This window comes from Lissotriton vulgaris, chromosome 5 (assembly GCF_964263255.1).
Source record: "Lissotriton vulgaris chromosome 5, aLisVul1.2, whole genome shotgun sequence".
Classification (NCBI taxonomy): domain Eukaryota; kingdom Metazoa; phylum Chordata; class Amphibia; order Caudata; family Salamandridae; genus Lissotriton; species Lissotriton vulgaris.
In genome coordinates this window covers 1,571,433,178-1,571,456,038 of record NC_141693.1, presented here as the reverse complement: position 1 = coordinate 1,571,456,038, position 22,861 = coordinate 1,571,433,178, and the positions used below count along the sequence as shown (strand labels likewise).

Here is a 22,861-nt window from a genome sequence, read left to right as displayed (position 1 = left end):
ATAGTCATTGCAAGGACTGAGGAATACAATTTCAAAACTGTAATCCAAACAGACGCCATGGTCATAATGGATTGTGTAAGGAGGCCAATTGGGTATTGTCACTGCTCTCGAGTACAGCTGACACACCGTGATTGAAGGTCTCCTGCCACCTCGGCGCCATGGCTATCCCAGCCAGGAAGGAGGAGGTGGATGACACAGGAGGTATCCTATAATTAGCGCAGCCCAGGCATGCCACTCAGACACTCTTCGCAAACGACGAGGCGCCCCTGCCAGAGCAGACATGCCCGCTTCCTGGGACTGGAGGCATTCATTACAGGCCGGTCTTCAGTGCCATGACATCACGGGCCTAGAGTGTAGGCACTAAACATGAGGAACGCTCATGTCCAGTGGCCATCAAGTGGGAGAGGCACCGGACGTGATAAACTCGTGGGTGCCTGCTGACAGACCTCTCATTAGAGGGAAAAGCTTGATGAGAACAAGTCCAATTTGTGCTCCATTTTAACCATAAAATTCCTGGATTACCGACAATAGGGTTGTGGCACTTTACTTTAGCTATACAAGGAAAAATAAACTACCAAACCTTCTGTTAACCACTTTCCGAAATTACTGAATTCTAGATCCACTCTGCTTGTCAACATTCTCAAAGCGCTTTGCAGGAATGAGGTAAAGAAATGCACTTAAATTGTACATAAGGCAGCTCTCTCTAGGATAGGGAGCAAGAACTGAAGAAGCGGTTGTGGACAGGGTGAGGGTAGTAGTGACAGCAGAGGTGCTATCACCAAATCAGTAAGGTACACATTCATGCCTTAGAGAGGATAGATACTAGTGGGGAGGAGCATTCTCCCTAGACGGGCATCAATAGTAGAAGATGCCCTCAGAAGGCAGTGTGCTCATCAGGGCAGGAGTCATTCAAAGTGCAAAGGAGGAAAGTGGAGCAGTAACAGATATCTGCCCTGGCCCCAATAGCTAGGTTTGCTCTCTCTGTGGCTGGGAGTGGAATGGCAGCAGGGGCACGCATTCCAGTATTAGCGGGAGAGAGCTAGCGCACACTGGAAGGGATCCAACAGCAAGTGGTGCTCTAACTGGTGTGGGGTGACTAAGAGAAGGGGGAATTCACAGCACTGGGCAGGCACTGGCATCAGAGGATGTTCTAACCAGACTGGAGAGTAATGCGATATAGATTCCCGACCCACACTCAATTTTTTTAAATTCACTTAGCTTGACCGCGTTATTGTCCATTTTCAGCTTCAAACAAGCTGCCTGCATACATCATGACACACAGGCACATTCAGTTTGAATATCAGCAGAATAGGAGATGCGAGTCTGACCAAGATGTCCTGAATATCTACATTTCCGGGTCGCCTGGTAGACACATTAAGATGGAGAGAATGCATGTGAGCAAGAGGTGACTCATATTAGGAACCCTGGTCTGGCAGCATTTTCCCACCAAGATTCTGCCTTGCTTTTCGCTCATAATCGTCCAGATTAAGCAGTAGTCAGTTTGTTGTATAAACACTGATATTTGACCATTCAGGTTAGAGAGACTTTTGCACTCGAGCTGTCCAGAAAGAAGTCCGAGTCCAGACACGTTGCTGGTGTCTCTTTTTTAGACTGAGATTGGACACCCACACAACAGCTAAGTTCAACTGAGCTCAGCTGATGGAGTGCATGTTTTCAGTGGGAAAAGAAAGGCGCTCCCTTACATTGTGCATATACAACTGAAGTCTGATAACACACAGGGACTCTACTCTGTGCTCAGGTATGCAGTGAGACAAATGCAACATTATCCCCGAAGTACTGTTAAAAATAGGGTGTGTGAGATAGGAACCATATTTTTGGAAAATATGGTAGAAATGTTTGTCCTTTTCACATTTATAGTAGCTCATAATGGCATTCTGGTCTACATGTCTTGTGGTCACAATGCATGTACTAAGTAGCAGCTGGTGGCAATAAAAGTTTTTCAACATGCATTGTGCCAGCACGGATGCTGGAGTGTTTCATTCTAAGCATGAAAGGTGGGCTTCCCAATCACCACTGCGTCCCTTGAACAAAAGGAGGTGGAAGAACAGTCTTGCAACAGCAAAACGACTCACTTGTTGCCTCGGAAGAAGTACGTCTTGCCGTTGGGGATCCAGTAGAGGGCAGCATCAATCCGGTCACTGGGCAGACCCCTCCCAAGCTCCTTCAGGGACTTCGGGTATCCAGGCTCAAGGGCGTTTTCGTCAAACACCCAGTGCTTGTCCCCTGTAGGGGTGGAAAGAGGACAATGATAAATCCAGATGCTAGTGTCTGTGCTTCCTGGTAAAGCATCTTTGCTGAAATAATATTCAACATGTTTCTATAAATTGCTCTGTTTTGACAGTCGACTCGTTTTCAGAGCCCTGAAATGCATGCAGCCCCTCTTATTATGCAACCATCGGTGGAAATCAAGTACTCCCAACCTTGGAGTTTACATTCTCAACTAATACAAGAATCAATCATTCCACTTAACAAACATAAAACAATTAGTGGCACTGGTTTCTCAGCAGGCTGTCAAATTTGGAGGTCCCTCCCAGCCAAAACAATATCCATAGCCAACCATCTGGAAATTAGGAAAATGGTTATGAGTTAAACCTGGTCATCATGGATACCCGGACATGTCGTCGTCTACAAAAAGGGACACACAACAAGGAGGAAAATTTGACTTGCGTATTAAGCACCTGTTTGTAGCATGTAGTGCTGTAGAATAACATGTTTAGCATAATCCCACCATATAGTGTGCAAGTTCTTCCACAAAGAAAGTCTTTTGAGTCACGAGGTAGAATGGCGACTCAACTGGCTGGTAATGCCCATGGGTATCAACTCCATTTTTGGATTGTTTTCCCCAAGGCAGGTGACGATGGAATGTGAAGCATAGTGTAATATATTGAGATGTCCAATTAAATGTGTAATAACTTATAAACGTAACTGCAATGCACATAGGTGACCGGGGAGGAGGGTGGGCACATGTGACTCTACAGCACTACATGCCATGAAAAGAGGTTTACTGGGTAAGTAACATTTTCAGTTGGATGTATGTGTGGCTGTTGATACGTATGCTTAGCATAGACTGAAAAGCAGTCCTCCTCAATAAGCGGCTGCTAACCTGTGGGGTTACAGTTGTTTGAAAGTGTCTACGTAGAACTGCTTGGCCAACATTGACTTGTTGCTGGGCTGGAACATCCACACAGTAATGTAAATGCATGTGGTGCAGAACATGTAGCGGCCTTACATATTTCAGCTATAGGAATATTTCCTAGAAAGGCCATTGAAGCACCGTTTTTTTAGTTAAGTGAGCTCTAGGAGGGATAAGTTAAGTTCTTTTGGCTTTAGCACAGCATGTTATAATAATTTAACAATCCAACGTGCAATGCTTGATTTAGAAATGGCCTTTCCTTGGTGTGGTTTTGAAAAAGCAACAAAGAGTTGAGTTTCCTAAATGACTTGGTTCTGTCAATATAATACAGAAGGGCTTGTTTTACATCTACGGTCTGTAGCATCCATGCTGCAACTGATTCAGGTTGGGGGGAAAGTATTGGCAATTCAATAGACTGATTAAGGTGGAATTGAGACACCACCCTTGGAAGAAATTTGGGGTTGGTATGCAATACTACCCAATCTTTACCTATTTGGAAGAAGAGTTCTTCTAAAAGTTATTACCTGAAGCTCACTAACACATCTCAGTAAAGTGTTAGCTACCAGAAATGATATTGTCCAGGATAAAACCTGGAGGGGGCAGGAGTGGAGGGGCTCAAATGGAGAGCCAATTAATCTTGTTAGCACTATACTGAGATTCCAAGTAGGGGCAGGTGGCACCCTAGGAGGAATAACTCTTAAGACCTTCTAAGAAGGTTTTAATTACAGGAATCCTGAATTTAGATGCGCATTATCTGTTTTGCAGATATTCGGCCACTGCAGCTAGGTGTAATCTTATACATGAAAAAGCTAGCTCAGTAGTATGTAAATAGAGCAGATAACAAAATGTCCTGTACATTTGGTTTTAAAGGATCAATGTGTTTGGAATGATAGTTGGAAGTAGAGGGAGAGGTGGAAAAGCGTAAGCAAATATCATTGACAAACCCATTCATGGTGCGTTGCCCTTGGACTGTGGGCGTGGGAATCTCGGGCGAAGTTTAGGCATTTCACGTTTTCAGCGGTAGCGAAAAGGTCTATTTCTGGGTGTCCCAAACTCTGAATGTATGGGAGGAGGACTTGTTAGGAGCTCCCATTTCTGGACTTGACACCTCCTGCTGAGGATATCTGCAAAGTTGTTGTCCGCTCCTGGGAGGTACTCCTCTAACAGATGAATTTACAAATGGTCTGGGCTAGGTGAGAGACCCGAGGCTGCCTGGTGCCTCGTTGCTTTTGGAGATAGTATATGGCAGTCATGTTGTCTGTTTTGATCTGGACTACCTAGCCAGTGAAGTGGGGAAGGAAGGCTTTTAGTGATAGATGAACAGCTAGCGACTCCAGGTGATGGAAATGGAGATGTTTCTGGCTGAGTGTCAAGCGTCCCTGGACAGTGAGATGTTGTGAATGCGCTCCGCAGCATCTGTTATGGTTCTCTGCTGGACTGGGTCTAGGAAAGGCCTTTTTTAGGAGATTGTTGGGTGTTCCGACATTGTAGAGAGTTGCAAGCTTGATGGCTGCCCAACACTAGATTTTTCAATTGGCCTTCCGCTTGAGACCATTGGCGCGCTAAGCACTCCTACAATGTACGCATGTTGAGTCCGGCATGAGTTACTATGCCTATGCACTAAGCCATCATACTGGAGAGGCGCATGACTGTCCTCACTGTTATTTGCTGATGAGGCTGTAACAGATGAATAAGCATTTGATACAAGTGAATCCAGGCAGCAGTGGGATAGGCTATCCCTCTCTGAAAATCGAAGATTGCTCCTAAACAGGGTAGTAATTGGGATTCAACTGCATTGATGGTAAATCCTAGTTGAGGAAGTGTGTTTATAGTGCCCCGAGTGTGTAGGAAGATTAGCCAAATGTCTAAATATGGGAAAACATGTATATTTTGTCTGCACAGTTGAGCTGCTACTACTAATAGACATTTACTGAAAACCCTGGTGGCAGTTTTGACCCCAAATGGAAGTACCTTGAATTGGAAATGGTTATTTATGACAAACTAGAGGTATTGGCGATGCGCCATCTGAATAGGAATATGGAAATAGGCGTCTGAGTTTTAGCGCTGCCATGAAGTTGCCCTGTTGTAGTAATGAGAGGACATCTTGAAGAGTGACTATATGAAAAGTGCTGAGAGGGTACATCCATTTAAGGGTCTGAGGTCTAAGATTGGTGTTTAGGACCCGTCCTTTCTGGGAATAAGAATAAGAATAAGTAGAGTGAATAGACTCCAGTACCTTGCTGGTTCTATAGCCCCTTTTTTGAGAAGTGCCGGAACTTCCTCCTTGAACAACCGTTGATGTTGTGAGAAAGAGTTTGTGTTTGTGAGGTGGAATGTTTGGAGGTGTAGAAGTGAGCTCCAGACAACCATGCTGGATAATGTCCAACATCCACTCGTTGGAAGTAATGCTCTGCTAGGAAGGAAAGAACCATTGTAGTCAGTTTGCAACTGTTGTTATGTGGTTGGGGTGTATGGTTGGCAAGTCAGGTTTTGGTGGAGGGGGAGTCATGCTGCTGTGTTGGCTGCATCATGGGTGCAGCGAATGGAGGGGTTTTCAATTAATTTACCCTCCGAGGTGATCTCATATTCCCTTTTTTAAGTTCCTCATGGAGAAGTTGGATGAGCTCCTTCATCTCGTTCCAATGAGTTCTGGAATAGTGGGAGAGGAGGGCCAAGGAAATTCTCCATTGGTTGGCAGCCTGAGCAGCCACCCTTTTCCTGCCGCATCAATCTTTTTACTTTCTTTGTCTGGTGTGGGCCTCTCACCAGATGTTTGAGAGTTTGCCCGTTTTCTTGCTGCAGCAGCCACCAGAGGGTCAGACGGGAGTTGGCCTCTAATGTATTTAGGGTCAGTTGAGGAAGGTGTGTACTTTTTAATTGACCGTTGGAGTAATGACAAGTGCCTTAACTGGGTCTTTAAAGATGCCAGGTGTGTGTCTAAGCATATCCTTAAGCATCCGCAGATACTGTGCCATGCATTGGCTAGATGAGAGGGTCTCACAGATGAGAGGGTCTCAAACAAAAAAAATCTTCATCTAGTATTTCTGTGTGGAGCTGAACCATATGACATGCATCCGCCCTATCTATGATGTCATGGTAGGTAGTGGTGTCGTCTAGGGGAGACAGCTTTGCTTGGTAAACATTGGGTCTGTGTCTGTAGGTGGGTCCATGTCATAAGTGTCCCACAGCTCATCTTGAGGTGGAAAGGAGTATTGATATTCGTCATCTCCATCCCCATTCCCCTGGAAAGAATGAATAGAACCCTCTGGGGAATAAGATGCTGATGTAGATGAAGGTGGCACAGTAGGTGGTGGGATGGTATGCACAGTGCTAGTTGCCTTGTCAGTCTATTTTCTGTGCTCTGGTAGCATTTGTATGTCCAAAGAATCCTAAAAAATAAGTAGTCTCTTTGCTGGTTGTGCACCAGAATGAGGAGGTCTAGCCAGAATATGGCCAGTGTCCAGTTGAATGACGAGATGTTTGTAGCACAAGTCTGTTTCCTCCTGCATGTGTTCAAGTTCAGATTCCACTGTTTTGGATTAGAAAGTGCAAAGGAGTATGATTTTGGCTCGGATGCAACCTTTGCTGCCGAGACTTTAGATGCTGAGCTTTTCGATGCCGAGCCTTTCGACTTCGAAGATTGCATTAGCAAAGGCCTACCGGGGCCATGGTCAATTAGAGTTACCCCGACAAAGTTGATGGAGAGATGAGTGATTCAGAAAAAAATTGTGTTCTAAAACAATACCGATGGTAAGATATGAAACTGACAAATGACAACGGTGTCAAACCATAGCAGAGGAGCACACGTCCAAACCCGGCTGCGGAAGAAAACAATCCAACAACGGAGTCGATGCCCATGTGCATTGCCAGCAAGACTAGGAGTCACTCTACTTCGTGACTCAAAAGACTTTCTTTGAAGAAAAATAAAACGTGCACACTTCTGAGCCCAACATTAGATTGCGATAATATACTAACTAAGCATGTGCATCTACAGCCACACATGCCACGAACAGACTGTTCTGTCTGTTAACAGAAGTTCAAGCCAACTTGTAAAGATCTTATGGGCGAACTATCAATCCTACCTGCCAACAGATCTTCATCTCACTGGGTTCCTGTAGGCTGGTACAATTAAATGTAAAATAAAAGTACTATCAAACACCCAAATGCTCGTCTTTTTTCTATCATCTGCTCAAGGTTGCATGATACTCAAGACGCTTCCGACCATTACATGGTATAATAACTGCACAAAAAAGGTTAATGTTCAAGGCATATGAGCTGCAGATTACACACTGTTGCATAGATCGCCATCTAGTGTTGGGCCCGGATGTTTGCACTTGTTTTGTCCTGAAAAGTTCTATGGAAGTCACAAGATAGGTGACTCCTCCTTTGGATCACATTGCGCATGGGCATCGGCTCCATCCTCAGATTGTTTTTTCCGCCATCAGGCTCGGATGTGTTTCCTGCGCTCCGGTTTGGAACCAAGTTTAGTTTGGCGCGCAATACCTCACCCGTTTCCGATGGTATTGTCTCGAACGCGCTTCCCATCTCGATGAGACTCTCGACAATTTTGAAGTGTTCGATTCCGGTCGTCGACGAAGGCCTTCGGGACTACCTAGGCCTCATCTTCTAGCTCATGGAAAGGACGCCATTTAAGAAGTGTCCTCAATGTGGGTCGAAGTTTCCCCACACCGATCTCCATGAGGTGTGCAACCTTTGCCTCTCACCAGGGCACGAGGTCAGGGACTGTTCAGCTTGTGCCACTTTCCGCTCCAAGAAGACAATTCGGGACCGACGAGCTCAAAGGACCATGGCTCGCTCGTCAGCTTCGATCCCTGACGACATCTTTGAAGAGGGCGTTGACGTACCAAAACGGCAGCGGGCCGAAGAAAACGCCAGCTACTCCGATGCCAACGATTCAGACGTCAAGGACATCACTCTAGCTCAGCGGGTCATAAGTACAGAGAACGGCCCAACCCTTCCTCAACACCCTTCAAAAAGGCTTCGGTCACACCCTCGCCTTCGGGCCCGGGTGCACACCGAGAGAATGCTTCCCATGCGCCACCTTCGGGCACGGCAAAGAAGCCTAGCACGCCTTCAGGCGACTATGGCTCGAGTCAGCCTACGCCTGGTGCCAACACAACCGGCACTGAAAAAGAAGCCATCTTCTTCCTCATCCATGCTGACCGCTGCTTCGACATCCAAGCACTCGGCGCCGAAGACGGGCACCGGCTCATCGACGCAGAAACCGCACTCAGAGCCGAGCAAAAAACTGCCACCTAAAGGACCGACTCCCATGCTTCGGAGCCAAAAAAGGCCTCGGAACTGAAAAACACCACGTTCCGCCTGCCAAGGACACTGCAAAAGGTAACGGTTCTAATCCAAAAGACCCTAGAATAGCTACTGAGTCGGTGCCAAAAAAGCCTCCGGAACCGAGAACTTCGACACCGGAGGATCTGCCTTCTACAGAAGAGGTTTTTACACCTGATCCTACTCAAAAGACTCTTGTAAAGGATCCTAAGACTGGACAGTTGGCTCTTAGTTCCAAAAAGAGACCACTGGATGCCCCTGCACGGCTCCTCCTCCTAAAAAGAGAGACATTGCAACCTCTCCATTAAGGATCCCTTCACCACCTCCTCCCCCACCACATCACTCTCCCACACCATCCCCTAGGGGGGCGGTGCGGATGAGCCATCAGGGACACTAACCTAACTCATGGGATGATTATAACACCCCTGACGCCCCCTATGTTCCTCAGGATGATGTATATCCCTCCAGGCCTCCCCCCCCAGAGGACAATATAGGTTTTAACCTACTTGTCCATAGGACTGCCCAATACCATGGAGTTGACCTACACACAGACACTGTGGAGGAAGATTTCTTAATGGACACTTTCAACACCACACAAAGGTCCACTTCAATTCTGCCAATGCTTAAAGGGGTCATTAAGCATGCACCAGAGGTATTTAAAGACCCAATCAGGGCTAGAGTCCTCAACCCCCGAATTGAGAAAAAATACAAAGCTGCCCCTACAAATACAGACTATATTAGAGGCCCTGCACCGCTAGACTCCCTTGTAGCCTCCAATGCATGGAAAAGGGCCAATTCCCAAACCCAAGGTGAGGCCCCCCCCTCCACCAGATAAGGAGTCTAAACACCTTGACGCCTCTGGTAAACAAACAGTGTCACAGCCAGAAAACATATGGCGCATCGCCAATACTCAAGCGCTGTTAGCAAGGTATGACAGGGCACATTATGAGGAGTTGGAATCCATAATGCAGCATCTCCCAGACAGATATAAAAATAGGGCCAATGAACTCATACAAGAAGGTAAAACTATCACCAATACCTCCATCCGTTGTGTCCTAGATGCCGCAGATACTACCTCAAGGGCAATTAACACCAGCGTCTTTTTGCGTAGACATGCCTGGCTACGTATTTCAGGTTTCAAACCTGAGGTCCCGAGTGCCATCCTCAATCAACTATTTGATGAACAACACCTATTTGGCCCTAATGTTGATGTATCCCCTTGAAAAGATGAAAAAGGATATAGACACAGCTAATCTATGGGAGCCTTGCAGTCGCAAGCTCCCAGATGCTCCTTTCGTCGCTCATCCTACAGAGGCAACACACGAGGCTACTCTTCCTATAGCCCCTCTACTTCTTATAAGACCCCGAGCCAATCCACCTTCACTAGGGGCTACCAAAGAGGGGGTTACAGGGGTAACAATAACAAAGGCAGAGGCAAAACTAACAACTCCCGCTCTGCCTCCACCCCTACCCAATGACTTTCCTCCACTTCCCCCTCACCATTCCACTCCAGTGGGGGGAAGAATACAACAATTTCTTCTTGTCTGGACCAACATCACATCAGACAGGTGGGTGCCACAAATTATTCAATCAGGTTACTGTCTCGAACTAACATCTACCCCCCAAACATAACACACAGACAGCGTCCAATGTCACAAGAGCATCTATTACTGCTAAAGCAAGAGGTAATATCCCTACTAGAAAAAAGTGCAATATAACTAGTTTCTCTGTACCAACAAAACAAGGGAATGTAATCCCTTTACTTTCTTATCCAAAAGAAGGACTGATCTCTAAGGCCTATTCTAGACCTCAGACCCTTAAACATACATATACAGTCAGACCATTTTCACATGGTCACACTCCAACAGGTCCTTCCTCTTCTTTCACAAAACAATTTCCTTGCACTTCTAGATCTCAAGGACGCCTACTTCCACATTCCCATTCACAAAGCTCCCAGGAAGTATCTCAGATTTGTAATAAGACTGTCAGCACTATCAATTCAAAGTACTCCCATTCCAGGTACCGACAGCACCAAGAGTATTCACCAAGTGCCCAGCAGAAATGGCAGCACACTTAAGAAGACGGCACATTTACGTCTTCCCATATCTAGACGACTGGCTCATAAAAGCCAGCTCCTACAACCAGTGTGTACAACATACTCATGCCACTATCCAACTGCTTCACGACTTGGGGTTCACAATAAACCACACCAAGTCCCATTTGCAACTGTCCCACATACAACAATACCTCGGTGCCACAATAAACACCTCAAGAGCACTAGCTTATCCCTCTCCTATCAGAATAGAAAACATGCAAACTCTTCTCACAAAATTTCAATCACAACACTCCCTTCCAGCTCGAGTGTTCATGCAGCTCATAGGGATGATGGCCTCTTGCATTTTTATAGTGCCCCATGCAAGACTACAAATGGGTCCTCTCCAAGAGTGCTTAGCACGCCAATGGAACCAGGCGCAAAGTCAATTAACAGATTTAGTGTTGGTGGACAGTCGTACTCATCGCTCTCTGCAGTGGTGGAACACCCAAAAAAATTCCAAAGGGCGACCGTTCCTCGAGCCAGTTCCTCAGATAGTCTTGACAGCGGATGCATCGCTCTCCGGCTGGGAAGCCCATCTACTGCAACACAGCATGAAAGGCAAGTGGACACCACAACAAAAGTTACTCCATATCAACCACCTGGAGTTACTAGCCATAATCCTAGCCTTGAAAGCATTTCAAAAGCAAATATCAAACAAGACCATATTAGTCCGCAGAGACAACATGACAGCCATGTATTACATACAGAAACAGGGCGGAACACACTCCCTGCAACTCTCTCAGCTAGCACAGAACATATGGCGATGGGCAACACATCAAAACATATTTCTCCTAGCCCAACATGTTTCAGGGGTACAAAACACCGTGGCCGATCTGTTAAGCTTGAAATGCAGAAGGTACAAAGTTCCCCGAGAACATAAAAGAGGGAGTGTGTGGATTAGTATGTTGGGAGAGTTGTTAAGCTGTCAAAACACAACAGATTCATGAGTAGGAACTTCATCCACAAGTTCTTCCACCATTCTTTCAGATGCGGGGACAACCTCAGATAGACCTCTTTGCCACCCACGAAAACGCCAAATGCCCAAGCTTCGTCGCCAGATATCCACACCCACTATCCAAAGGCAATGCGATATGGATGAACTGGTCAGGCAGATTTGCATATGCTTTTCCGCCTCTCCCACTCATGCCACTTTTAGTGCGCAAACTACAGCATCATTCTCTAACCCTCATTCTAGTTGCTCCAACGTAAGCCAGACAATCATGGTACACCACGCTGCTAGAACTTTCTGTAGTACCGCTCCAAAAAGTGTACCTATCTCCACGCCTCTTAACCCAGAACCATGGAGAGATCAGACACCCGGACCAAGCTCAGCTGAACCTTGCGATCTAGCCCCTGAGGTCCTAGAATTTGGTTACCTTAACCTTCCTCCTGACTGCATGAACGTCATTAAAGAAGCTAGATGCCCAACCACTAGAGCATGCTATGCAGCTAAGTGGAAACGTTTTGTAACATATTGTCACAACAATATAAATCCTCTAAATGTGTTTATTCAACACATCATAGGCTACTTACTACACCTTCAAATATGTACATTAGCCTACAAGTCTATTAGACTGCATCTTGCTGCCATAGCAGCATATCTACAAAATAGACATCTATCACTTTTCAGAGTACCTGCTATAAAAGCCTTTATGGAAGGACTTAAAAGAATAATTCCTCCCAGAGCACCACCTTCACCTGTGTGGAATTTAAACATTGTTCTCACACGTCTAATGGGACCTTTCTACGAACCTTTACATAAATATGAATTTACAATTCCTAACAAGGAAGGTTGCGTTCCTAGTAGCAATTACTTCTTTACGGAGAGTTAGTGAACTACAAGCACTAACCATTCAAGAACCTTTCCTGCAAACGCATCATAATAAGGTCGTTCTCCGTACTAATCCTAAATTCCTTCCTAAAGTCATTTCTCCCTTCCACCTCAATCAATCTGTGGAACTGCCCGTTTTTTTCTCGCAGCCACAAACAGTCGCAGAAAGAGCTCTTCATACCTTAGATGTCAAAAGAGCATTGCTATACAAGATTGAAATAACACAACCCTTTCGTAAGACCAAACAACTTTTCGTGTCTCTCACCACCACATAAAGGCAATCCTATATCAAAATCTGGGTTAGCTAGATGGATTGTCAAATGTATACAAATGTGCTACCAGAAAGCTAAACGTACCTTATCTGTTCCTCCTACCCCACTCTACAAGAAACATAGGGGCTTCAATGGCATTTTTAGGGAACATTCCATTAGATGACATCTGCAAAGCAGATGTATGGTCTACACCGCACACATTCACAAAACACTATTGTGTAGATGTGCAAACTAAACAAGCTACTGAGGGCCAGGCTGTACTCAAAACACTATTTCAAACTACTGCAGCAGATACTGGTGGTCGCCGCTAAGAGGGGGTACTCCTGTATACTCTATGCAACAGGGTGTAATTTGCAGCTCATATGCCTCAAACAGAAAATGCTACTTACCAGTATGCATCTCTTCTTGGCATGTAGAGCTTCAGAGTTACACATGCCCACCCACCTCCCCTGCTACCTTTATCTGTTCCAGTATTATCTTAATTAGATACAGCTTACATGGACATCCTTCCTTTTCTTGCAAAGCTCCATCATTTCCCTAATGACGAAAAACAATCTGAGGATGGAGCCGATGCCCATGAGCAATGTGATCAAAAGGAGGAGTCACCTATCTCGTGACTTCCAAAGAAAGACAAAGACAAAGACAAAAACAAGTGCAAACATCCGGGCCCAACACTAGATGGCGATCTCAGCAACAGTGTGTAACTCTGCAGCTCTACATGCCAATAACAGATGCATACTGGTAAGTAGCATTTTCCTTATGATCATCAACTACATATCTTCGTCTGCATGCTATGCCCTCCTTATTCAACTTTGTTCAAAACCTCGATTCCTTATTTAGCTTCTACACACAACTTTATACACTTCTATATATACACCTATCTGAATTGCCCATGTCTGAACCCATTGTCCATAACTCCTTCATTCTCACAAACGGGTAGTCACTTGCTTATAGTCTCTTCATATTCAACATTTCCCCTGGCCTATCTTTTCTCCTCACCAGTCATTCTCACAAACTAATATACCTTCCACCCCTGATAGCGTTGACATCCAACTCCCTCCGATTTTATCACAAACTCTGGAAAAGCATGTTATCTTTTCTATTGAGAACAAAAGACTAAACTCACTAACAAAAAGCCACTAAATTAACCAATAATCTTGGGATCCAGAATAGCGTGAAAATATCCTAAAATGTTTCTTCAGGGTTAAGCGCTACATAAATTCACTTGGAATACTATATACATACTGTTGCTGGCCCCATTAGGTGTCGCTTTCAGACGCAGCCTAGAAGGGACCATCCTCTAAACTAGAGGATGGCCTGTTAGGCTTCCTGTGTAGGGCTTCTGCTAAGATGGCATGATATGAGCGTGTGATTGGCCAGGTGTATTTGACCAAGAGCTTATAGCCATCCTGTTGGAAGAATATTCATGAAACAGTACATCAGTGAGCTGTACCGGCTTTTTTGAACAGGGTATTGGAACACCTCTAGGAAGGCTGCATTTAGTCCCCCGGGCCGTATTATCGTTTATCGGATTGATTCAGCCTTTTGGAAATTGTCTATGTGGGCCTACTCCTCCTGAAAGAGACCCCCCCATCCACCCTCTTATTCAAACTCTCAGTAGGACTGCTTAGTTGTATCATATGGGTATGTCTATTGGACTATGTAAACATCAGGTAGATATGACAATTCTTAAACCTATGTTCCTTCCTTCTGGGAAGTGGTCTGCATGTCGGGTTCATCATTGCGGAGGCAGGATAGAAGTTCAAGTGAGCACCTCTTTGCACAGCCTGGTAAGAGCACGCATACTTACTGCTGGTTGTGTTCCCCATTAAATAGCATCTAAAACATCAAAGACCCACTTTTAAAAAGTCCAGCGTGTACATGAAGGAAGTCAAATAAGGAGGTGTCATAACATCTTCCCCTGAAGTGTCAATCCCTTGATTTCATCTTGAGCCCTACCAAGCTCCATGAGATGCATCCTAACCTCTTCATTGCCAGTGACTGAGGGTTGTCACAAGTCAAGGACCAAACAGCCTCAGCTGTGAAAAAATAAAAAAATACTGAGTAGATGCCACTTGTATGTAACCAACAGGCAAGTATTTTCACTGAGAATCACAGATGATGGCAATGGAGACTGCCAGTAGGTTTGTTGGCATAGATGCAGCCTCCCCTCTTCTCTGCTTGGACATCACTCATTGTACTGTGAAGCTCGGGAAGGCAAAGAGAGCCAGCATGAAAAGGGGGCTGTCCTCCAATTCAGAGACATGTTCCTCGTCACTTCCTCTGGTTGCTGTAGTGCTTTGCAAAATACAAATCTATTGTGTCTCTCCTAATGAACCCAACACGAGTCACATGGTGCATCCTTCAGTAAGGATAAGGAGTAATTCTTTTTCTCACCCCTTTTCTAGACATTGTGATATAATTGCTTGTGATCGTTAATGGTTTTACCTAGGTGTATTAGTCGATGTTAATAAACTTGTAAAAAACTTTTTATCAGATTGTCCTATTCTGTTTTATGTTGCATAGAAAACAACTCCAAAAACCCTACTGCTGTAGACTTTTGTAGAGGGCCCGTGGGTTCATTAATGCTAATAATCTACATTACACTTCAGAGCTACTTCACTAGCACCCTGAAAATTGTGTGAGAACTCAAGGTCAACGCTTAAGGGGTGTAGGTGGAGAGAGATGGGACCTGTGACAGGAAGGAATAGTTGATCAAGCATGCACCAGCTGTTACCTTTGAAGAAAACAAATTTGCCATCCTTCCGTTCGTAGGCAGCATTGATGGTACTAGGAAGTCCTTGCCAGAACTGCCCAATGGGGAGAGGGTAGCCATCCAACACTCGGTTATCACGCACCCTCCAAAACCAGCGTTCCTGAAGGGAAGGAATGAGCACAACATTTATAATTCAGTCAATAGATAGCCGTGCATTTCCGCAGCTTCGTAGTGGCAGCATCAAGGGCACAGTTGCAGAAGGTGCTGAATGTGCAGTCACTGCACCCTGTGGCATGGGCTCTGGGTGCAGTTACTGCCAGAGAAAAACCTGAGCCAGAACTCTAGCCGGTGTGAGAGGCATACACACTCTTTCCTCTTTAAAAAATAGGAAAACCCTCTGGGACAGAACCTAATCTGGGTTCTGTGTCCACTATTGCGAACTCTGAGATAACCTCCAAAATCCACAGAATCTGGGCTGAAATTCTCAGTCTCCTGCTGTACTCCTAGTGCAACTTCTGGAGGAAGCAGGTTTGTGTTTCTCTGAAATAGTCTGGAAGCAACCCCTTGAGAGCACAAAGATCCTAAAATAGACTCTAGTGCCTCATACTCTGTATATGCAGGCTCCATTCACACTGGGAAATCATTTGTTTTTATTCTGCCCTTACCTTGAACACAAACATCTCCCCCCTCAGGATGGCAATGGTGTCAAAATTTCCTTCACATATGTCGGGCCCGAATGTAGGAACATGTGGATTGCGTGTTCTTGGCTTGGTTGTGGTTGTGGTCTTGGGGGATATGGTTGGGACGTTCCCTCCATGACCTATGGAGAAAAAAACATTAAAAGGGAGGTTTAATGCACTGGTGAATATCCTAAATGCTGGCTGACAGAGAGCTAGGGTGCACACACATTCCTTTAACAAACCATTAGGATGTACCGTAAATTGAGCTAACTAAACACCATACTGCCATTCTTTCAACAAAGCAATAGGACAGACCTTATTTTTAATTCCATGGGGCCGTGCTACATTAATTTAACATAGCAGTTGGGTATAGCCATAAAAGCAAATAGATCTGATTTTGTTGCTATTCTTGTGTTTGGTAATAGGTAGGTGATTTAACTGCCAAAGAAATGAGGAGTCTGATAAACTGCTATTCTTTTACTATATGAAAATGTATATTTTTAACTAAATTGTTTGTATATGAATGTATGTACTTTTATGATATGTCAATATCGAATAAAGTATTACTACTACTACTGCTATTCCACTCACAAAAAGTGGTTGCAAATTGAGCACCAACATTTGGCGAACAGAATAGTATTTTGCGAACCAGCCTATGTTAGTATAGGTCAGTTCATAAAATACCGATTCAAGGGGGGTCAAAAAACAACCTGGCTAATTAGCATTCATTATGCTGGTTACAATTTGCGACTCCCTATGACAGGCAGCAATCACAAGGATGGAGGCATGCAATGGACAGCAGACCACCACCTCAGCGATTGCATTTAAAAATTAAACGATTTTTATTCCTGAAAGTAGTCTGTGTTCCTCAAAGAAACCAGTGCTACTGCTGAAAAAAAAATCATTCTATTGTGGAAAACTGAAGCGGAAGAAGGAAGTGGTCTACAGACCGCTGCCTTGTCCCAGAGTCTGGCAACACAATTCCAGATTGGGAAGAGGGTAGTATGAGACCCCTTCCCTTTTGCAAATCAGGTACCACCCCAACTTGGGAGTTGATAACTCATCAGTGGTTTGTAATTGCATTTGCAGTCGTAAACCATTTATACATGCTTCCCTGAATCAGAAATCGGAAGGAAGAGTCCCTTTCACAACCCCTCCTATTTGAAATTCTAAAAGATCACAAAGGTTTTTTCCACAATGTGTAACAGGGTGTTTGTACGTAAAGAAAGGCCTTTTGCAGCTGCAAATCTGTGATTTCACGAATTACATGCTTTGCGATTGTAAAGGACTTTGAACAGGAGGCCCAAGATTCCACAATGAAGCAAAGATGTGGACTGCAATAATATTTACGTAGGGAGTAGGGCCCCTTTGCCTAAAATTTGCGTAAGCAAATTTAAGATTTATCCTCAGAGAAGAGTGTTACCAGAAGGCATCTGAAGAAGTTAGTGTTTAAAGAGGAAATCTTAAAAGCCATACACAGCAAAATATTGTCTAATATAACCTTTTGAAAGAGCCATTATTTTTGTTGCATTTTTAAGAAAAACTCTACAGAAGTACATCTTTACTTTACGAACAAAAACAGCTATAAAATAACAACACGCAATCATGGACAGCAAAGTAGAACAAATACACTTAAAAGGGCAATTAGTGAATAAGTGCGTCTTTTATAGCAGACTAAGTCATTCGAGCTGAAAGCACTTTCTAAGCAAAGAAGCCATAAATCAGCAATTATAATCTTGGGCCTCTAAACAAACTATATCAAAGAACACATTATGGTTTGTAGTTACGAGCTACATGTACAATATGTAATACCTGAAGTTTCACAAAATGGGAATATATATGGGACCATGTATACATAAACAAAATGCCACGGATTTGAAGGACTGCCCACTCATATTGGCATATCATTAAAAACACAAATCATCGTTGCAGAGTGTTGCAGGTGCGTTTATAGGGCTGGTTTAAGAAAACAACATGTAATTATCAACATTAGATTAGCCTTCTCCATAGATTTGGTGGCAGTCCTAATAAGACAGTCATGTTTTAACAACAAATTCAAGATGTACCAAAGATATCATCCCCATTAGAAATATCAGACAGCGACTACGCACACCCCTCTTCCCTTTCTTGTTGGATGAACTCTTGTTGATCTCTCTGGCAATCAGTAAAGACCAGAACAACTACATTATTTTGTAACTAGACTGCTAATTTTGACTTACAAATCTAAATACTCCAATTTACATGAAAAATGTGCTTTTTGCTATTACGTTTCCCAGAAATTATTTTCAGTTATAACTAAATGTATTTCAAAAATCCTTTTGGAGATAATTTTGTGGAACTGCAGAAGTTCCTTTTTGTTGTGTCATTTCCGGTGTTCAAAACTTGGAATAGCAAATTAAATTATTCTAATCACAGAACAAATAAAATGATGAAAATGGGAAACTATATTATATGATTTGAATACTAGGACAAGCGTGAGGTATAATGGTTAGAAAGAGAAGCAGGTAGAACCGTTGGCTTGCACATTTCATTGCTTTTGAGTCTTGGAGTATCACACTAGGAAGTCTGTGTTCTCTGAGATTTGTCTTAATCAGAGAGCTGTCTAGGTTTCTTTTCTACGTTAGGGCCTGTCTACACCTTCTACATAACCCACCCCAAATCTAGCACAATCACTCACTAAACCATCCAATTATGCAACCACTCAACTACACATTATCTACAACACAACTACATCGAGATGCGAAAAGATACCCAACCACATTTAGAAAGCAGATCTCAAATTACCCTTCCCGTTCAACCACCCAAAAACCATCAACCCGCTCAGCCATCAACCAAAAACAAAGCATCCATATACGCACCCATCGATCCAAACCTACACATACATCCACCCGACAATCAATTCCAACACTCATAACACCCCATCTAGCTATATGCCACTTACCAACAGTCACTGCTTTCCCATCCTGCAATCCACAATAGAATCTCACCAGTCTCTTCACCTCATATACAAGGAATCCAATCAACAGTTTACACACGGATTCATAAAGGTAGCAATCCCTCTATCAATGACCATAACAAGCAAGAGCTCGAAGAATCCAGACTGGGTACGAGATATAAATGAGTGGGCAACAGCAGAGTTGGTCTGGATGCGCTCTGTCAGGAACGATGAAAAAGCAGAGGAAGACAGAATAGCCTGGGCATCCATGATTACCGAGTTACAGGGAGGTCAGAGTTCTCCCACACAATGCCCTCAAGACAGGGAGGCGGCTCAGGGGGGGAAAATCCGGGGGGGAACTCGGACAGGCACACCCCGACACCTGAATAACGGATACCTTAAATTGGACTAATGGTAGACGCAAACATGACTGACATAATATGGATCAGAAGGAAGGTGGGGGGAGGTTATTGGGTATTGTTTCGTTTCTGTTAAAGTTATTTTGGCCGTTATGTAATGTTTTAGACACTACTGCTGGAAATGCACACCGTACGAGGGATATCAGTGAGACCACACTTATGGTCCGACATGCGCTTTTGTATAAATACGAATTCCAAATGTGTCTTACACCACCAAATGTACGTATTGTGCAGACTGTATTATGTTTACGGTAGAAAATGCTAATAAAACATATTTAAAAACAAGCAAGAGCTCGAAGGTTTAGGGTTTCATGCAAGTCTTTTGACACTTCCAGTTTCTCTCCAAGTTTAGCTCCACCCTCTTCCACTACCCTACTTATTACACTCACCACTTCCGTACAACTGCTGGATGCCACGGCGGTCATCATCTGGCAGCTCAAAGTTTTGAGTGTCCATCCACTGATAGAAGGGTGCCATGATGGCAGATGGATCATTCGAGTGTTCAAGACCCAGGGCATGGCCCAGCTCGTGCACAGCCACCAAAAATATGTCATTACCTAGGGGAATCAAGAGAAACAAGAGACTCTACTTACACTACAGTACAAAGAATAGTAAGAACTCCAACTAAGACCAGAAAGCTATTCGAAAGTAAGTCTCCTCATCCAGAGATGAGCACCTGCAGCTGCGGAACTGCCGTGTACCAGAGCACCTGGAAGAAGTTACATAGACAAAGAAATTCAGAACAAAGAGAGAGGTCAAAAGTAGTTGTTGGTGGTAAACACATTGGCCATACACTTGATGTACAACATTGATGTCTTTTCTTTGAACAATAAAAAAATTAAATTGGAGTTGGTGGGCATATTTTTTTCTCTGACCTATCAAAAGCAGAGAGTAAAGACATGGGAGAAGCTCCCTTGTCTTTTCTGTGGCCTCACTTTACTACTTAACGTTGGATATTTTCACATTGGCTAACTCCCCTTGTTGCTCCACCCATGGACAAAGAACTACATCCTACAGAAACACAACAGGCATGGGTGCAGCAGTGATAGCCAGTGGACAGATTCAAAGTGGCAACGACAGGATTTCTAAACTGGCACGCCAGTAGCCAGAATGTCATCAACTGGAAGAAAGAGGAAGGTGGTGATGTGCTGAACACCAGGAAATAAAAGGAGTTTTCTAGTCTACTGCCACTCAACCTACCAGAGAGGTCATCATTCCTTGCTGTCCAAGGTTCAGCAGCATCAAAATGTGTGTCTCCTCCTATGTTGGGGCCAGGGAAGTAGGCATGGGCCAGGAAGCCACCCTCGCCATCAAAAGGGGTGCTGTCACCATGGAACCCTTCAGCGAAGAAGAGCATGATGTCGGCATGTTTCTCATGTCCGTCTCGGATGAGGTGGTATTCAATCTCCCGGAATCGAAGAGGTGTGACCCCCTGCCACACTCGAAAAGCTCGACGAATCGCCTCATAGGTTTCATATTCTCCAATCTTAGGACTGTAGTTCTGGATGCTGTAAAGGTGGAGAAAAAAAAGGTCAAAGCAAGAACTTAAACACCATCAGTACAAGATTTCCTCACACACAATACACGTATAGCATAACCAACTGCAGTTTGAGGTTCCCTAAAAATAAAAAATAAACAACTGCAAGTGCTGGACAGTCACCAGCAATGTTAGACACATACACAGGGTACAGGCGTAGCCCCAACATCAAGAGCCTCTCGGGGAAGCAAAACAGATTCAAAATGGCAGCAGCAGTACAAGCTTTCTACAAAAGTAAAACATCAGTAGCAGAAATGCAAACTTCACCCAGATGACAATGCACCCGCCTATACTCTGCCACAGTACAATAATAATTTTCCAACTAATGGTGCCACTCACCAGAATGTGAGATCCGTCTGAGGCCACTTCAGCCCCTGAATGGCATAGCGTTTCCTCCGGACATTGGCTTTGATCTCTGAACCAAACTTATCGGGGACGCCACAACGAGGTTTCTTCATTGCCCTGCAGGGGGTTAGATATCAATACATAGTCAATGAGTGACAATGAAAGACAGAGACCGAGCATAAGGACAATGCGGACTACAAAGACATGGGAGGGTGTAGTGTGGTGTCCAACGTACTTTAAAGAGGGTGCTATAAAATGGAAAGCTGTAATAAGTAGGGGGGTGGATGAACGAAAGCTGTAGCTGGAATAAGAGAGAAGCACTGCTAAGATGGCATAAAAGGTGGGCTGCAGAATGGGATATAGCGGGGTGAGAAGGGCAGCGATGGAACGAGGTGGAATTACTGCCAAGGTAACTTAAGAGCCATGTAGTGGAGTGAGAGGAGTGTGGCAAGATGAGAGCATCTGAGAGGAATAAGCTGACGGGACCGCTAAGATACCAAGTGATGGTGGAAACAAAGGGAAGGAATAAGCGAAGGCAGGGATTAAATCCAGAAGAGTTGATCAAGCATAACAGCGGATGTGTGAGAAGGAGGTGCCTGGACGATAAGGTAGAAATCAAATAATAAGACCCCGCTGGGTTTACATAATAAAGGTGGTGGGAATCGGGAGAATTGATCAGTTACAGTTAGGTAAATATTGAATGTCATAGAGGGAATACTGAGTTAACAAGATCGTAAGATGTGTATAAGGAAGAGGTTGATTGAAGAGGCATAGAGCTAAAGGAAAAGTAAACCACTACCAAGAGAACACAAAAAGAGCATTGTAGCATAAACAGCAGGTCAAACCTCAGCCCAGGCAGGGATGCACAGAGTGTCTTCCAATGCACCTTTGGTCACATCTCACCTTATTTCCCCCTGTGGTCCTAACCTCTCATGCTAATATTAAGGCAAAGGAAAGAACAAGTTGGCTCCAGCAGGACTGGAGGATGTGGGTGGACACTGGCCTCATAGGAGAGTTTAAAGTGACAGCATGTAATTACTAAAGGGGAATAGCATGTCCGAGGCATATGAGCTGCAGATTGCACACTGTGCATAGATCGCCACCTAGTGTTGGGCCCGGATGTTTGCAGTTTGTTTTTGTCCTGAAAAGTTCTTAGGAAGTCACGAGATTGGTGACTCCTCCTCTGGACCATACTGTGCATGGACATCGGCTCCATCCTCAAATTGTTTTTTTCCGCCATAGGGCTCGGATGTGTCTCCAGCGCTCCAGTTTGGAATCGATTTTCCTTTGGCACGCAATCCTCACCCAGTTCGACAGTATTGTTCCGATCACGTTTCCCACTGACGCGACTCTTCATAACTTCGAAGCCTTCGATTCCGGTCGTCTACGAGGTCCTTCAGGCCTACCTAGGCCTTACTTTCTGGCTCATGGAAAGGACGCCATTCAAGAGGTGTCCTCGATGTAGATCGAAGTTTCCCCACACCGATCTACATGAGGTTTGCAACCTCTGCCTCTCACCGGAGCACGAGGCCAAAGACTGTTCCGCTTGTGCCTCCCTCCGCTCCAAGAA

General features: G+C 44.5%; 1 protein-coding gene across 1 annotated transcript in view; it reads right to left on the bottom strand.

The window, feature by feature from the left end:
- The window catches only part of MMP14 (matrix metallopeptidase 14), an 86,545-nt gene that overhangs the window by 3,078 nt on the left and 60,606 nt on the right, over positions 1-22,861 (bottom strand). Inside the window, exons 3-8 of the mRNA XM_086923654.1 lie at positions 21,286-21,408; positions 20,610-20,917; positions 19,799-19,966; positions 16,041-16,195; positions 15,397-15,535; positions 2,094-2,244 (exon numbers count right to left, since the gene is read on the bottom strand). Coding sequence (XP_086779780.1) covers positions 2,094-2,244; positions 15,397-15,535; positions 16,041-16,195; positions 19,799-19,966; positions 20,610-20,917; positions 21,286-21,408 — 1,044 coding nt within the window. The remainder of the gene's footprint in view (positions 1-2,093; positions 2,245-15,396; positions 15,536-16,040; positions 16,196-19,798; positions 19,967-20,609; positions 20,918-21,285; positions 21,409-22,861) is intronic.